Source organism: Leishmania braziliensis, chromosome 14 (assembly GCF_000002845.2).
Source record: "Leishmania braziliensis MHOM/BR/75/M2904 complete genome, chromosome 14".
In the NCBI taxonomy this organism is placed as follows: Eukaryota; Euglenozoa; class Kinetoplastea; order Trypanosomatida; family Trypanosomatidae; genus Leishmania; species Leishmania braziliensis.
Genome location: NC_009306.2, coordinates 1,700 through 18,406, shown reverse-complemented (window position 1 = coordinate 18,406; position 16,707 = coordinate 1,700). Strand labels below are relative to the sequence as shown.

General features: G+C 52.8%; 6 protein-coding genes and 1 pseudogene across 7 annotated transcripts; all 7 read right to left on the bottom strand.

The window, feature by feature from the left end:
* Nucleotides 1-27: 27 nt before the first annotated feature.
* On the bottom strand, nt 28-867 carry LBRM_14_0070 (hypothetical protein, unknown function; the record flags this gene model as incomplete). The annotated part of the gene is made up of 1 exon (XM_001563251.1): nt 28-867. One exon carries the CDS (start codon nt 865-867, stop codon nt 28-30), a length of 840 nt encoding a protein of 279 aa, XP_001563301.1.
* A 638-nt stretch (nt 868-1,505) lies between these two features.
* On the bottom strand, nt 1,506-2,081 carry LBRM_14_0060 (conserved hypothetical protein; the record flags this gene model as incomplete). The annotated part of the gene is made up of 1 exon (XM_001563250.1): nt 1,506-2,081. The coding sequence occupies one exon, from the start codon at nt 2,079-2,081 to the stop codon at nt 1,506-1,508; it is 576 nt and encodes a 191-aa protein (XP_001563300.1).
* Nucleotides 2,082-3,145: 1,064 nt separating this feature from the next.
* LBRM_14_0050 (conserved hypothetical protein) lies at nt 3,146-3,964 on the bottom strand (the record flags this gene model as incomplete). Its single annotated transcript, XM_001563249.1, has 1 exon — nt 3,146-3,964. One exon carries the CDS (start codon nt 3,962-3,964, stop codon nt 3,146-3,148), a length of 819 nt encoding a protein of 272 aa, XP_001563299.1.
* Nucleotides 3,965-6,884: 2,920 nt separating this feature from the next.
* Nucleotides 6,885-10,181, bottom strand: LBRM_14_0040 (putative j-binding protein; the record flags this gene model as incomplete). The annotated part of the gene is made up of 1 exon (XM_001562148.1): nt 6,885-10,181. One exon carries the CDS (start codon nt 10,179-10,181, stop codon nt 6,885-6,887), a length of 3,297 nt encoding a protein of 1,098 aa, XP_001562198.1.
* A 640-nt stretch (nt 10,182-10,821) lies between these two features.
* Nucleotides 10,822-11,598, bottom strand: LBRM_14_0030 (conserved hypothetical protein; the record flags this gene model as incomplete). The annotated part of the gene is made up of 1 exon (XM_001562143.1): nt 10,822-11,598. The coding sequence occupies one exon, from the start codon at nt 11,596-11,598 to the stop codon at nt 10,822-10,824; it is 777 nt and encodes a 258-aa protein (XP_001562193.1).
* Nucleotides 11,599-12,424: 826 nt separating this feature from the next.
* Nucleotides 12,425-13,288, bottom strand: LBRM_14_0020 (annotated as a pseudogene). The gene is given in 2 exon segments: nt 12,425-13,255; nt 13,259-13,288. Coding segments are annotated over 2 exon segments (861 nt in total).
* Nucleotides 13,289-15,100: 1,812 nt separating this feature from the next.
* On the bottom strand, nt 15,101-16,012 carry LBRM_14_0010 (putative exosome complex exonuclease; the record flags this gene model as incomplete). The annotated part of the gene is made up of 1 exon (XM_001562140.1): nt 15,101-16,012. One exon carries the CDS (start codon nt 16,010-16,012, stop codon nt 15,101-15,103), a length of 912 nt encoding a protein of 303 aa, XP_001562190.1.
* Between the last annotated feature and the right edge of the window lie 695 nt (nt 16,013-16,707).

Here is a 16,707-nt window from a genome sequence, read left to right as displayed (position 1 = left end):
CGCTAGATAGGATGGCGCCAAGGGTGATCAGCCCCACTCCTTCTTGGGGAAGAAAACTAGCATTAGGTTAGTAGCAAAGCTAGCGCGACTTCGATTGCGCGAGGGGGCGCCACTCACGTACTCACGATGCAGCAATCCCATGCGGATCAGGCGGAGGTTGTGCAGCAGGTACCCGGTAGAAATGAAACTGAGAAGCACAGTGGTGGCGAGGCCGACGGTGGAGAAGATGCACCGCACAAAGTTTTTCTTCGGGGGCACAACGATGAGAAAATACGCGAGACACACGGCAATAAAGGCGCTGTATAGGGCGATGCTAAAGAGAAAGAGAAGCAAGTAGCGCTTATTGAGCTCACCGATGCAGCACCCCAAAAGGCGGCAGTGGTGATCAAACTGCGCAATGCAGTTATTACACCGCCTACAGTGACCTGCCTGTGAGGGACGGTGAATGTGACAAGTCATGCAGTACGGGAGCGTCGTGCAGTACTCCTTCGTGGCTGGACTGCTCAGCAGCGGGGGAATGTTGTTTTTGGGCAAAATCCCTGGATTTGTGAGTGATGTGCACAGGAGAAGTGTGGCACACACCACTGCCAGAAGCACAACAATGATGTCGGGTAACTGCGTCATCCACCGATTGGGCAGGAGGTTGGGGTCTGTGAAACGGAGCGAGCCCCAGAGAAGCGCAAAGAGTAGCGTTCCACCTGCCAGAGTGAGCAGAACGAGTATCCAGTGCGATGCCTCCGGTGACCACAGCAGCTTTCCCTTGCAGAACGGGTGCAGGTGACCATACGGCGGCATCTCCGCAGACCTCCCGACGGTGATCATGCCTGCTTCCTCATCTTCGGAAGAGACCACTTCGAAGTCGCTCATGAGGAGTGGAGATCTACGATGGTGGTGGGTACCCGCACGTTGATGGGAGTAGAATGCGCTATCCGAAGATAAAAACACACTAGGCGAATAGCATAATCGATTACGAGTACAGTGAGTGGCCTGAGAAGGACATTGATGCACGTCGTAGTGGGCGCGCGTACAAAGAGGAGCACGAGTGAGCACAGTAAAAGGGGGCTCTAAAGAGAAAGGAGACTCGATTGAGGGTGTGGCCGTCGAGAAAGGGGAAAAGAGGAGAGAAGGCGGGGATGGGATAACAAAAGACGCAATCGCGTTTTGCTAAAGAGCACAGTAACCCCCTGAGGGACCGCATTCAATGACAGGCCGTTATGATGGGAGAACAAGTCCGACGTTGCAGCAGAAGTGCTCCCGTGTTGCAGTCCTTTCTGTGGGATCGCGGAAAGATTTCCTTTTCTTTCTGTTGTGCATGTGCGTTAACTTTCGAGAGAGCGAGGAAGCTCTCCCTTGTCCAGGAATATGAGGAGGTGAGGGGGTGGGAAGCAACGGCGGGTAGTACCCGGCTTCCCACCTCTCCCCACATACGTACGTACGCACACTGGCGCGCATGCAACACGAGACGCTCAGGTACGCGGACATGCAAAGAGGCCAAGACACCATTGCTACCGAGGAGCACCAAAGACCGCTTCAATTCCTCTGAGTACGTCCCCTGCACCGATGCCATTCCACGAGTCTACTTCAACAACATCGACGTTTGACTGTGTACTCACTTCGTCCAGGAAGAAGCCCCGTACTTCCTCTGCCGTGACGGCGTTTACACTGGCGCATTTCTGCACGGCGATGAGCGTTGACCATCCTGCACAAGGTGCATGGCGGCCCTGCGTGAGATAACGGAACATTGTGGACGCCAACGGCAGCTGGTGGGGGGCCACACCATCGACCACATAGAGCAGAAGAAACGCTGTGGAACCGCCACCAATCTCCTTGGCCTTTCGAGACTCGATGAAGCTTTCCCACACGTTCACCAGCGATCCTCCCAGCTCTCGCACCTCGACTGTAACCTTCCCTTCGCCTGCGGGAGAACGGATAGTGAGCACCGTCACTTCCTGCCCCATCGTGGGCGTACACGAAGTCGGGACAGTGCGCACGACCCCCTGGCTGAGGTACTCTAGCTGGCGGACGAGGTCTGTTTTTCCACAGCTCTCCGTCCCCAAGACGTAGGTGACACTTGATAACATTGCTACCGCATGAGGGCAGGCGACGTGGTGCGCTATTCCCGTTCACACGCAAGCGAAGCAACACACACACACGCACACACGCAACAGGCGTCTCGCAACGTCCCTTTCTTCTCTTTCGTCTGCGGAATGTCACAGACGTGCGGAGGGGGGGGGCAGGAGCAACACGATCGACTGCCCTGCACCGCGCCTGCCTTTCTCCAAGATGCAAATTTCAGCGGGAGTCGTTAGATCAAATGCATCCAACCCACAGGGAGGAATGTAAGGGAAGGAGAGAGGGGGGAGATGGTGTGTGTGTGTGTGTGCTGGGAGCGGGTCAGTGAGGAAAGTGGTGTGGGCAAAGGGGGCACCGCAACCGGTATACAGGGTGAGGGTACAAAGGAACACAGTGGACAATTTCAGCAACACGTTAGGCTACTCAGACCCCTGATCCAGGGAAGAGATGAAGCGCACTGTCGAACGATCAACGCTACTCTACATTACGCAAGGGTGCCGATGAGGTTGCAGAGCAAAAAGGCGAAGTGGGGGACGTGCACACGTGCTACCCTAGAAGGCGTAGTGCAGAATTACAGAGAGTGCTTCAGACGCAACAGCTGATGCTTCTGCTCCCTTCGCCGGTCCACATCATTCGCTTCTTCTCGGGGGCGTGTTGCGGTGGTACGCAACACAGTAAGACGAGGGGACGGCACCCTACGCTGTTTAATTGTCGCGGGGACAGACGCGTGCACCGCCGTGCGCCGCGATCGCGGCACAACCGGTGCTGTCGCCTGTGTTGAGGCAAGCTTTTTTTTCGTTTTCCCTCGCTGCTGCAATGAGGCAGTGACGACGTCGGTTTTTGGAGCAAAAACGAAGACTGAAGGAGCAGCAGGGGCCTCTGTCAAGGGATGCGCAGGGGCAATTGGCGCTGGTGATGTACATATGACAAGCTTCCCTTCGTCGTCAAGGGAAAAGCACTCTGCAGTTGGGCGAAACTTGCTTGGGGCATCGTCGTCCCCTATCGCTAGCTGACCTTCTAGAAGAACGCCAAATTTCGCTTCGTTGGTAGTGTCAAGGTGCAGTGCCTGCAACTACAATGTCAGGCTGACCAGGAGTTCATTCTCCAGCAAGGCGAGGGTGTCGGTGTTGGAGCCTGGTGGAGACGTTGTCGACGCAGCTTCCGCGCAGCGGCGCTTAAAGTCCCTTACACGCTCGGCTGCAGCATTTTGCGCCTTGCTGAGGTCGCTGGCCCCAGTCCCATATCGGCCATTCACGTATTCTTGTGCACTGTCAAGCATGATCTTAATGTCGTCCGACGCGGGTTTGAGTTCCTCCATAAGTTCAAGTATTATTCCAGGAGACCCGTGCAACACAATAGAGTTGCTCTGCGAGACCACCGACTCCTCTAGCGCCATCTTCACAAAGCATTCGCAGAAGTAGCGAGATTGGCCCGTGCACAGGCGCTGGGGAGGTGTTTTCTTGTCCGAGTGCACGAACACCATCCCCGCTACCACGAGAATGCCCGTTCTAGGCGATCGTTTTGAGGCGACGATCGTGTCACCTGCCCAGTACACACGCGCCTGCAGAGCTTGAGCGACGGCAGTGATGGCAGCCTCGGAAACTCCAGCGAAGCAAGGGCATGTGCGTAGCGCGGATGCTAGCGCGAGGCGACTCGTGTCACTACCCAAGAGTTGCGTAGCTGCGTGCGCGCAGCGGAGCTGTATTGCAACGTCGCACATGGCAAGCAGCGCGTCGGTAGGGATGTACCACATTTCACAGTACGTAACCTCTTTTGCCCGCAGCTTTTGGTCGTAGTAGTCCGGAAGGCGGCACGGCACAAACGTCTCCAGACCGACAGCGGTCCACGCCTTCGACGTAATCGTTGAAGAGCACCCGCTGCTGTCTTCCATGAGTACTCTGCCACGGCTGAGAAAGAAGACTTAATCCGAGTTCGCCACATCGTGACAAAGGACATCGAATTGCAGAAACACAAGCGGCTTCAGCTGGAGACACAGTGCCCGCAGCGTTCTTAGCGGAAGGGCTTGTAGGACCGGATTTGCTGAGGTAAGGGAGTGCACGGACGGCATCTCTGCCAACTGCACCATTCCATGTTGAACAACGGTGCGTGCAACATCGATGACGTGGCTGTGCAGGAGGCTGGGTAAACACTGAACTTCCCGCGAAAAAAAAAAACGAAAAAGGAAAGCTCAGCATAACAGCGTCTGTCTGGCATCGCAACGACCGCTGCCTTTCACCACCAAGTAGCAGCCTCTCAGCATCGACAAGGTGACCCGCACGGTACACTGCCAGCGATTTCGCGATGCGTTCCTGGGTGGATGTGAGATAAGGCAGTGCTGCCTTGGGCGCACCCTCAAGACAACGAGAGAGCAGCACTGAAGGGCCAGTCGTCGGTGCGTTTAGTGACAGGTGTGGCAGCTCACCAGAGCACTCGCGTCGCTCACTCTTCGTCGGTAACTGAGTGACTTCACCGGAGAGCACCCAGTAAACACGCGCTGCTTGCGGTGGCTCACGCGCGAAACCAATGCACGTCCCTTTATGAACCACCATCATTCCCTGTAACAACAACTCCTTCAGTGCTGAGGCTGGCCACTTCGAAAAAAGCGGCAGTGCTTTAAGCGCGTCTATGCTGGGTGCATGATACCGCGACACCACATATGCCACATCAGCTTTTGCTCGGCGTCTCGAAATATACAGCAGAAGCACGGGGCACAGAAGCCTCTGCAGCACATGAAGGCTCTTAGTCTGCACCACCTCTGGCTTCATGACAGTAGTGAGCACGGGGCCTGAGTGGCCCTACCAAAAAAAGCCTTGCGCAGGGCTTCGAGAGCCCCGACACATCCTTACACGTGCGGGCACGATAGCTGTGTTGCATTCACAGGAAAGATGAGGGGAGGAAAGGGCAGATGTAGAGTATGGAGAGCCATTGGGATAGCTGGCAGCTGATCACCACTGCAATCTTCAGCTCAAGGAGGCTTTCCTCACAGAAAAATCCTCTGAACAGTTGTATGCAACACTTCCCTCGTCGTTGCAAACTTCATATCTCCGCTCATTCACGAGTAATTCCAACCCGAAAAAAGATGCGTTGTTCAGCAAATTGTCAAATCAGCGCGTTCGCCCTCTGAAAACCTCCGCTCAGAGAGGCGCTTTTAACCCGATGAACAACCTTAAAGTATCTATGATACTGCCGACGATCTCCACCGTCATAGAGGCACGCACACTCACGCGTACGCCAGCGACGGGATCATCAAGGCAGAGGGAAACAGAGAGAGGGGGAGGAAGAGGGGATATATATATATATTATATGTATGTATGGAGAAGGGGAGGAAGATTGTCAAACAGACAAACGAAAAGACCAGACGCAGCACACCAACCTACTACCTCCAAAGGAGAGACAAACGACGCACACAGACACGGCCAAAATGCCACACACGCACACACACGCACACGATATGCTATTAAAACGGGGATCGGGGGAATTGCCGTTCATGGGACCCTACGCGCACCGTAGCAGCTGCCCAACGGCTCATCAAGAAAGGAAAAAAAGGAGCAGTCAACAGGAGAAGGTAAGTTGGTAGCGCAGAGCAGATAGTAAAGCAGAATGAAGCGACGCACAATACGGGAGAGGAGTTCGACAACGGCCACAGAGGGTGAGCACACCCCACAAAAGCAGAAAAGGAAAAGACAAAGCGGGGGGCACACCGTTGCTCACGTCAATCACCACCACACACACCTCCACACCTCCCCCAGGTCCTTTATTCTCCCTTACTACGTCATATGCGTACAGCTTGCGGCAGCAGCCTTTCGGAAAGGCCGGCTGGCACGCGCGAGAATGAGTGCACTGTGTGACTATTCTCTTGAACAGACACATGCGCACACACAAAGGGTACAAACACCAAAAAAGATTAGAAGGAATACAGGAGCAGATGAGGGGGGGGGCACAGGTTGCGATAAAATTATAGACACACGCGCACTCACGCGTACGCCAGCGACGGGATCATCAAGGCAGAGGGAAACAGAGAGAGGGGGAGGAAGAGGGGATATATATATATATTATATGTATGTATGGAGAAGGGGAGGAAGATTGTCAAACAGACAAACGAAAAGACCAGACGCAGCACACCAACCTACTACCTCCAAAGGAGAGACAAACGACGCACACAGACACGGCCAAAATGCCACACACGCACACACACGCACACGATATGCTATTAAAACGGGGATCGGGGGAATTGCCGTTCATGGGACCCTACGCGCACCGTAGCAGCTGCCCAACGGCTCATCAAGAAAGGAAAAAAAGGAGCAGTCAACAGGAGAAGGTAAGTTGGTAGCGCAGAGCAGATAGTAAAGCAGAATGAAGCGACGCACAATACGGGAGAGGAGTTCGACAACGGCCACAGAGGGTGAGCACACCCCACAAAAGCAGAAAAGGAAAAGACAAAGCGGGGGGCACACCGTTGCTCACGTCAATCACCACCACACACACCTCCACACCTCCCCCAGGTCCTTTATTCTCCCTTACTACGTCATATGCGTACAGCTTGCGGCAGCAGCCTTTCGGAAAGGCCGGCTGGCACGCGCGAGAATGAGTGCACTGTGTGACTATTCTCTTGAACAGACACATGCGCACACACAAAGGGTACAAACGCCAAAAAAGATTAGAAGGAATACAGGAGCAGATGAGGGGGGGGGGGCACAGGTTGCGATAAAATTATAGACACACACGCACGCGCATGACACAATGAATTAAAGGCGAAACTCCTGTGTTGTGTTGTCGCTGCAGGTAGGCTATTTTACTCTTAAGGGATGCGGTCATTGACTTTCGCGTACGCTCTCTTGGTACCGATACACGTTCAGCAAAGCTCGAGTATCACCAACGAGGTGGGTCGCCTTTAGCTTTGCCCAGAAGTCCCGCCGCTCGTTATCGGTCTCGTTAGCTGAGCAGTCCTCTAGTTCACTTGGTAGCGCCTGTCGGGTGGTGCGCTTGTGGAAGATGCACTTGAACAAGGCAATTTTTCGTGTCTGTGAGCGTAACACGAACTTGTTCTCGGTCGCAGAGATAAGGCGATACACGGTCACCGGCTTCCGTTGATTTCGCCTGTAGGCGCGGGCGATTGCCTGTGCGTCCGCCTGCGGGTTCCACCACGAGTCGAACAGAACGACATGATTAGCAGCGGTGAATTCGAGACCGTAGGCAGCGATCTTTGTTGACAATACCAGCACAGTGAGGTCTTTGTTTTCGCTGAACTCGTGCATGGCGCGGCGGCGGCGGTCTTGTGAGTCTCGGCCACGAACCGTAAATGTGCAGACCCGCAGCGCTGTGAGAGTTCGATGAATGAGATCTTGCGATCCCACATAGAGGGAGAAAATGATGAGCTTCTCCTTGCGAGCCTGCACGCGAAGCACAATATCGACGAGCACCCGCATCTTGCCACTCACGTTGATGAAGGCGTCGAGTTGCTCGTTTTCAATCATCTGGGCGTACTGCTCAAGACGCATGGCATCGATCTCTTCCAGCTGGGTTGTTCGCAGTCGTGACGTATTAGACTGCGCGCGCACTGTCCACCCGCTTACCATCGATTGGTAGCAGTTGGAGATGAAGGCCAGGTAGCACGCGGGGTGTGTGGAGAGGTGATGTGGTCGGTGCTCCGTTGCCCTCAAGGCTGTCATGGCCGTCTCTGTGAGGCCCAACTTCTCTTCATACTCCCGCTGCACGTTGGAGGAGCCGCATACCAACAGGTAATCGTGCAGCGGTGGCAGGTCGTTTTCCATTTCACGAAACACGAACCCACGCATCCAGTCTTGGATGTACTCTTGCGCCATCACTGCATTGTAGAAGGCCCCATCATCGCCCTCGACGAACTGGTTGATGCTATTAGCAAGCTCCTGGAAGCGTTTCGGCGGCAGTACCTTGCTGACGCCTTTGTTCACCCACCCCACTAGCCGGTAGAGTTCGCTGGCATCGTTTTGCAAAGGCGTGCCGGACAACACAACACGGAGGTTGCACCGTAGGCGATCGAGTGACTCCGTCAGCTTATTTCCCTTCGCTGCAACTCGGTGACCCTCGTCCACTATAATGAGGAAGGGCGTAAATCGCCTGAAGCGTCGCAGAAACCCTGCCAGGTACTCGCTGTTGATGACGAAGACGTGGCCTGCCTTTGGTTTCTCGTTGTTCTTCTGCCGCTCGTACTCGAGGAGCTGCTGCTCGAACTCTAAGGAGTTGAGCCCGTCAGAGGCGACGAAGTGAGGAAAGTGGAGTCCGTACATGCCCCACTTGTTCTTCTCGTCCACCCAATGACTGATAATCGGCTTTGGAGTGAGGATGAGGATGTCCGCCTGCGGTGCAAGATGCAGGTGTGAGAAGCACAACGTTAATGCCACGAGGGTTTTGCCCAGCCCCATCGTCATCGCCACCACACATCCGCTCTGCTTGTTCGTCCGCTCCACAATGAAGCCGAGAGCGGCAAGCTGCACTGGAGCCAACTGGCTCGCCAGGCGGGTCGGCACAAAGAGCGGCGGCAGGCTGCTATCGGCTTCATTGATATTGACGGTGGTGTGGCGAATCTCCGTGTTGAGCAGCTGCTGAAGAATGAGCCGATTTAAATGCTTTCGTCGCTCCATCTCGCACACAGAGGACATTAGTCCAGTGCGCAGGTAGCACACAATGCTGGTCCGCTGCCAGTGATTTTCTGGGTGCACCACCTCCGTGTTGCCGTGCTCCAGAGACGTGTCGAAAAGAAGAACATCGCCAACTTTGAGCTGAAACGCCTTTTTGAGACTTTTGATGGCGAGATGACAGCCCTCGAACTCGCCGTTGATTACTGAGAGAACCCCCAAGCCGCTCCGAAAGTCACCCTTGTCAGTGTGCACGGCGGTACGGAAGTTTCGGTTGACAGTGATGGTGCTGAAGACTGTGCCGCACAGCTGATACTGCGACGGGATCGCTACTCGCTGCAGATGATGGTGCGTTGGGGCCAACTGGCTGTACAGCTTGTCGAGATGCTTCAGTAGCGACTCACTCTGTGAGAAGAGGCCCCAGTTCCTGCGGCTGAATTCTGTCTCTCTGCATTTGTGCTGGGTAGGATTTGTGAGGTAGTCATAGTAGCCCACGATTCCGGTGTCCGGTGGCAGACCACCGTTCGTGGCTGCCCGCAAATTCTTTTTTGTCACTGCAAGCTCTAGGACAGCTGCTGCTGCGCGGCACGTCTCCTTTGGCACACCTCCTGGAATGTACACCGCAACGACGCGCTGTCCCTCTCCTTCGTGGTCGTAGAAGATGGATGCTTTTGTCACTAACTCAAACCCGCTCAATGTCAAGTACTCTGAATGAAAGCTGTGCACCGCATCTACTGTCTCCTCGCCAGTGAGATCCTCGATGGTTTCCTCAGTGTCCAGGTCCACTTCTTCCACTGCCCCTTTCTGAAACAGCGCCGACGGCGCAACGCCGGTGAAGAGAGAGAGCGGCTCCGTCTCTGAGGCGCCGCCACTGCTTGCTGCGATGGACAAAGCGCGCGCACGCTCGGCTGCAAGCTTCTCAGCGTCTGACTCTGCATGAAAGTGCAGCTGCTCTGGCACCGGTGACTCGGACTCATCTGGTGCTGCTGGAGTGCCACGGACGATGAGGCGGAGATGTACGCAAATTTCTTTGACGGGGGAGATGTGAAGAAAGGGACTCCTGTCCTGCAGCGATAAAACGTCTTCGTCGGGCACCTGAACATAATGGAAGCAGAACTGGAGAATGCGGCTTACGTAGTCAGCAGGGTGAAACAGTGCTCTCTGGTTGCGCATGCTGTACGCGAATAGTGGGTATTCTCGCATATACAGGCTGTTCCGAATTTCCACCTTCTCGTGTTCACTCGCGGCGGTGTACCGCTCACACATCTGAAGCAGCTCGTCATCGTATAGCGGAATAGCGGGGAGGATGGTGTACCCACCGCGAGGGATCCCAGCGATGCGCAGCTGACGACGCTGCGTTTCGCTTGTAATCGTCTCCAAATCGCCAATGCTCGGCGAAGTGAAGACAACAGCGATTTCGCCGGACGATTGCACGATATCCAGTATCGACTCCAGCTCCGTGCTGGTGTTCGCCCGCATCAGACCACTTGGCATGGCAACTTTCCCTCAGTTGCTCAGGAAGGGAGAGGAGATAGCTGAGAGGGGAGGGCAACAACTTCAACGCCACGACCACTATGATTCCACTTGATGCCAGTACTGAGATTACGTGACGTGTTTGTACACACTAGTGAAAGTGACAAAATAGCTAACGAACCAACGAAAGAAAGGCGGCAGTGTAAAGAGCGCGTAGTGTCCAGTCTTTCTTTTTCTAATAGAAGAGAGCAGCTAGAGGGGGGGGGGGGGTGAAGGCCGTGCAGGGATGTAGAGCATCAGGAGGCTAAGACCAACGCTACGAAGCGACGAAGCACAATGCCGAACGCACCAGCTGGACAAAACTGTATTCCTTCCCTCGAGGACGGAGTGGGAGGCAGCAGCTATCTCCAGCGGCCTGTCTCGTAACGTCAGCAAATATCTATCAACAGCAAGGGAGAAATACGCCTTGTTTCTTCTTGCCACGCTTCGGGTATTAAGCAACATCAGGACATGGTTAAGCTGTTGCAGCAGACAACGAGCAAGTAGACGGGAAGAAAAAGGAAATGGCTGTGTGAGAACACCTGGAGCGGGAGCTATGCAGGTCGGCCGTAGAAGAACAGCAAGAGGGAGTGGAGGGAGAGGTGCGGCACAGGGGAGGACCTTACAACGGACAAGAGGACGCACTTCCCGTGAGCGCCTCTCTCTCGAGAGAGGACGTGAACGAGGTCTCATCGCCCATTTTCACCAGAAAGGATGTTTCGAAGTTGATTTGCGCACTGCCATCGGAGGTCCGAAACACATCCTTGTGCATGTCATTAAACGACTGCTGTGCATCTGGTTGCTGCTTGATATTAACCGTGTCGTCAAAGAGTGAAGAAGATGTCTGCCAAGACTGAGCCGGCCTCGATGCTGCTGTGCTGTGCTCTGTGAGGCTGCCCTGAACGGCATGATGTGGCGGTACACTTCGAGGAACATTGTCACGCATGGTATCATTAGGGGCCTTCGCATTGAACAGGGATTGCTCCACCGCCGCTTCTTTTTCCTTTCGGCGCTTCTCCTTGCGCTCTGCCTCGGCGCTTGGCGTCTCTTCGGTAAGGTAGTGGATGCCACGCCTTACTGAGTGCCAGAGCATTGGGCTAACTTGAGCAAAGATGAGGATGGCCATAAGATTCGCAGTGATGAAGCTCATTACGCCAGCCTTGCGCTTGTGCCAGCTGTTGTTGATCCTACGCCTCCATGCGTTGAACGTCGATTCCTCTGTACTACCACTCGCCTTCGCGCCCACCTTATCAAATGCTGAGTAGGCGCTTTCCTTTGCTTTCTGAAACATCGGGTGAGCCACCACGCGCTGCCCCGTGTTCCTTACGGCTTGCTGGAACTGTGGATGGCGTGCAATGTAGGCCATCAGCTGCCGCTGCAGCGGACCCCACACAACCATCTTTTATTTATGTGTACGTGCGTGCTCGCAGGTGTGGTTTTGCTGATGCTGACAACGTGCAGTTTTAGTGAACGGAGGTAGAAGTGCGGGGCAACTGCGTGTGAAGAAGCACAAGGCGGAGCCGCGGAGAAAGAGTGTACAGTGCCCGGTGGTGTACCTAAGAGGTCTGAAAAAAAAAAAAAACTGCAGATGTGCGTCTGGAAGTGTGTGCGTTTTTCTTTGTGTTCTCTCTTTTTCCGTGCAGCTCAAAATAGAAATGCAGGCGAAAAAAAAAAATAGGAAAGCACAAGAGATGATATCATAACAAAACACAGAAAAAAATAATGATGCCTGGAGTACATGGCGCCGGTCTCTGTGGAGCGTTGGTGAGTCTCTTGCAGTGCTCGGAGGTTTTCTCATCTGTGCGGCTGAGAAAAAGTACTGCGCGCAGTCACTTAATGCCGCCCATGCCTTGCGGTTCCGGTATGCTAGTAGAAACTAATAGCCCAAAGAGCTCGATGAGTACGCTCCTCTGCGCCGCAGCACGTTGTTCGCTTGGCATGCTACGTCCACAAACTATTTGAATACTCTCGACTCACCCATAGCAACGAGGTAAATGTGAGTACAAATAAAAGGTGCCTTCTCACGCTTGATGCCGAGCTTCATCTTGAAGTTGCTGAGAAAGTGGCCAAAAATTGATCTGAAAGAGGGTATCGTCCTAGCGGAGCATGCTGTTGACATTGTGTTTGTCACCGATATCCAAGAAATAGGTGACAACCGTGTAACCAGTGACATTGAGAACGAAATTCTACGGTCACTGCTCGGCTTCAGTTCGGTCATGGTTGAACTAGCGCAACCAATTTATAATCGGGTCGTTGTAGAACGCAGCCTCAGCCTCCACCTCACGCCTCATGTTGCTGGCAACGGTGCCGCTGTTCAACACCACTTCAATCATGGCAACACTTTTTCCCGTAGAGATGCAACCGTATGGAGTACGATGAGGGACGAACACTGCCGCTTTCCACAGGCTGTCGATGAGCTACAACAGCTACAGTGCAGGCAGTTCTTCTCTGAGTTCGTCACTAGACTTAAATATGACGAAAAAGGAATCGCCTTGATCGAGGTAGTTCTGAAAAGCAAACAATAACGGGAGCTTTTGTTCATGCCTCGCTTTGCACCGCTTGATTTCCACCGTGCAACACTCCACCAAGGGGCTCTCACACAGACACTTGACATAATCTTTCTTCTGTGTCCGTCGCACTCCTAGTGCACACTGAAGCAGCTTCAGTACGTGAAACGCAGTCAGTGGGCCCCAACGATGAAGAGAGCACTACACGTCGTAAACATCGAACAACATTAACTAGTTCATCACGCTGAGGACCTTGACCACCGCCTTTAGTCAACCGAGAAGTATCCTCCGGTATCCCTAAAACATAGTCATATCACTCATTGTGAAACCTACCAGGGGGTGGTACATCAACACCTGCTTCAGAGAGTGCAGTTAATCCACTTTCTTATTGACCAGTCCATTGCACAGGGCGGCATCACGAAATACAAAGCTTCGCTAAGCATCCTTCTCGCCTTGCCGTGGAAGTCCATCACTGGGGAAGACCAGGTTTGTCGAAAGACGCTAACTCAGCTTCAAACATGTATGTGTTCGCATCGAGGTTGACGGTGTTCAAGCCCATCGCATTCGTGCGGGTATTGCCATCCCACAGATAGATATGCCTTTCAGCCCTCCGCATTTTCGCTCCGTAATCGAAAAGCTGCGTGACTGCTGTGCCTCCTCATAAATCACACACACACACACACACACACACACACACACAAAGTGGCACTCCTTTTCAGTTTTTCTGGTGTATACCACAAAAGCTGCCGTAGTGCTGGTGATTCTGTAGGTTAAGGTAGCCAGCAGTACAAATCACTACTTTAATTATCTCAGCACATTCGAAAGATCGATGCTGAAGCTTACAGTTCCACCAGCCTACCAGTGCATTTTTGTAGTCAATTCGTAGCTGTTCCTTGCATTCTCGCGCATCTGCCAACATACATTTCCAGAAGAACTGCAAGATAAAGGTCTGAAAAATCACACACCCTCTCCTCCTTCATGGACGAATCACAGATGAGGGGTAATTCAAACAAGCCAAGAACATAAAAAGGAGCTTTTTATTCAAGCTTCACAAACAGATTTCATGGGTATTACTCTTGTGCAGCTCTTCATGCAAATAATATAGAAGAGGCTGAGGCAAGTAAGGCGTGCAAAACGATGGCGCAATAGGAAAGGTTTCTTCCTCAGGTTCTACAATCACATGAATATCACGCTGCTTACCTACAGCCACGTTAGCAGCTAAAGTTGATCATAAACTGCAACCGTTAATTTACTCTTTTTGTCCCTTAACACGAAAGATCAGCTTCGTTCTGAACTTTTCCCCTTCATCCTTGTGACATCCAGCATGAGGGCTGCGACTAGCTGGAGTGTGTCATCGGCAAAAAGTCAAAGAGAAATTCTCGCAGCGTAGAGACCTTGCAACACACAAGACACCATTACCACAGATGCATCATAAATGATGGTATATCCTGTCGCAGCTTTCCTCGTGCTCAGATAGATCAGCAGATGAGCTTGTGCCTTCTGTGGCGGAAGTACACAGCACATCGGCAGCAGGCTGCATACTGCAAAGAGCGTTGGCACCGTCAGTTTGACATACTTGAAAAGATTTAATTCGTCCAGATACGCTCTGTCAAGCATCAAAAAATTACGGCCCTATTCACCGCTAATATTCCATATGTTCTGGGATAGTAGTAAATGCTCGACAGCAGCATCAGCATCTCGAGAAAAAGTGGTGCTCTCTTCCTTCCTAGATGCGAGCAGGCGCAAGTAATCACTGAGCGCCGAGTTGCGGGGAAAGCTTATGACAGGAATCATCACTTTCTGCACTACCAACAGCCTTTGTCATTTTCTCAGACAGAGTTCCCTCAGTACTGCGCAGTTCAAAAAATAGCCATTCCTTGCGCAGACGCGACTCTGGGTTTTCACATTCGACACGGAAAAGGAATCAACGAGCAGCTTTACAAAGATTGAATCTGGGGTCGGCCTTCCATGTGTTTAAAGAAAATAAGAAGCAGAGGTAGGCACATGTTGCATAGCTTACAAAAGGAAAACGAAGCAGGTGGTCGTCATGTGCATACAAAACAGCGGAATGGCCCTCATGGGAAGCCTATGGAAATTCAACATGCCTTTTAAACTACAAAGATCATGATTGAAACAATAAGGGCACATTTTCTCTAATAAATATATTTTCTCGTTGTGATTTTTATCACTTTCGTAACTCTGTCTCTAGAAAACCTGTTAATTATCGCTTAAAGGTAACTGAGTTTACTCTTCCTCACCGCTTTGCGAAGAGGAGCTTGACCACCTAACCCTTACGAAGGGCTCAATTATCCCACACAGCATAACATCCAATAGGGTAACATAGCAACAAAAGCACCTCTTACTCAAGCACACATGCGCGTGCTTCTGCACGAGCTATCGCGCCGAAGCGCCGTCGTCCTCGCGACGGCGCTTCATTCGTACCACGTCGACGGCGTGTACCACAAGCGCATCTCGGTGCTTGTCAAGCGAAACATCAAATGCTGACAAGCCTGCCTCTAACGACGCTGCCACGGTGGCCTTTATCGATGCTGGGTAAATTTGCACTTGCGCAGCTCCTAGTGCTTTGATGCAGTTTGCGACGCGTGCTACATTTTGATATGTGTCCACGGCGTGGTCTTTTTCCTCCGTTTCGGTAGCATAGGACTGCATCGAGCAGATCCATATGTTTCCATTCATACCAACGATTAGTTGCGTGTTGTAGTCGGTAAGTTCCACAAACTGGTGCTTCGCGCGTTTCACCAAAGAGGGACGCACACTCACCAAAATGCCCGGCCCTAAAAGCCGACCATATTTCTCGGCTGCACGTGTGTGCAATGACATCACACCATCAGGAGAGATGCGCTGAACCTCCGCCGCAACTAGATCATCTTGATCGAAAAGCTGACGCATACCTAGCTCATCACCGCGACCTCGACGTCGCAGTATGCCTCCAGGCTCTGTTACGTTAGAAAGAAGCATAATTGCTGCTTGGGAGGAGTTTACATCAACTTGCCACTTGTTGCCTGTTACCTCCAAGATCCGACCCACCACCACATCACCAATTTCGGGTTGGTACCGCGGCAGCAGCCCCTTCACCGATATCACACGATCCGTTACTTCTATGTACCCATTGATAGCAGCCACAATTTCACCGGCCCCTTCGTGGAGCAGCGCCACGTCGCTCGGCTTATTCCCCGCAAAAGTGTTAAACCCGCGCAGATACACTTCGTCGGAGCTCGTGCTCAACTTTTGACCAACTTCGCCTCCACAGATGGAGTCACCCACAATCACGACACCAGATGACATCGTAAAAAAAAAAAAAACGCTGCCTCTCGCAGCAAAATGCAAAGCACGTGAGTTTATTCTGAAAGGCTATTACTATCTCCTGGGAAAAAAAACAGGGAGGAGGCAAGGGAGGAGTGCAACACAGCATTTTGAAGTCATGAGCCATTGCCTCTGGAATTCTGCGGGGGCAACGCCAGGGAGGCGATCCTGCTGACATTTGGGCGTGCATCGGGAACTCGAAGACGTGGGAAAAAGACAACGAAGGGCCTCAGGTGAGGTGTCCTCGTGACTGTCGGCATTGGGAATGGGGAGGGGGGTCGCAAACGCGAATGCCGGGTGCGCTCTCTTTTTGTTTCGGGGTGGGCTGCGGGCCGCGAACCGCGGGAACACAGCGTATCCCCCCAGATATGGCGCAGCGCAACCAAAAAATCCCAGTTCTCAAGACCACAACCGCGAATCCACTTTCTCCTGATTCGCGTTCGGGCTCTGGCTCCTGGTGTTCTTCAAGCGCTGGGAAATCACATCCGAGGGGGGGGGAGCATGAACAGTTTCTTTCAAAAATATTCTCGAGCTGATCTTTTTGGTTGCCGACTCATCTTTTCTTCGCCTTTCGATTTGTTCTTCTGTTGCTTGGTCGTTCTCAGGTATGCGCAGCGCCAAGGACAACGCTAGCTACGCGCAGTTCTCTAACAGACACAATTCCTCATTCGGTGCTC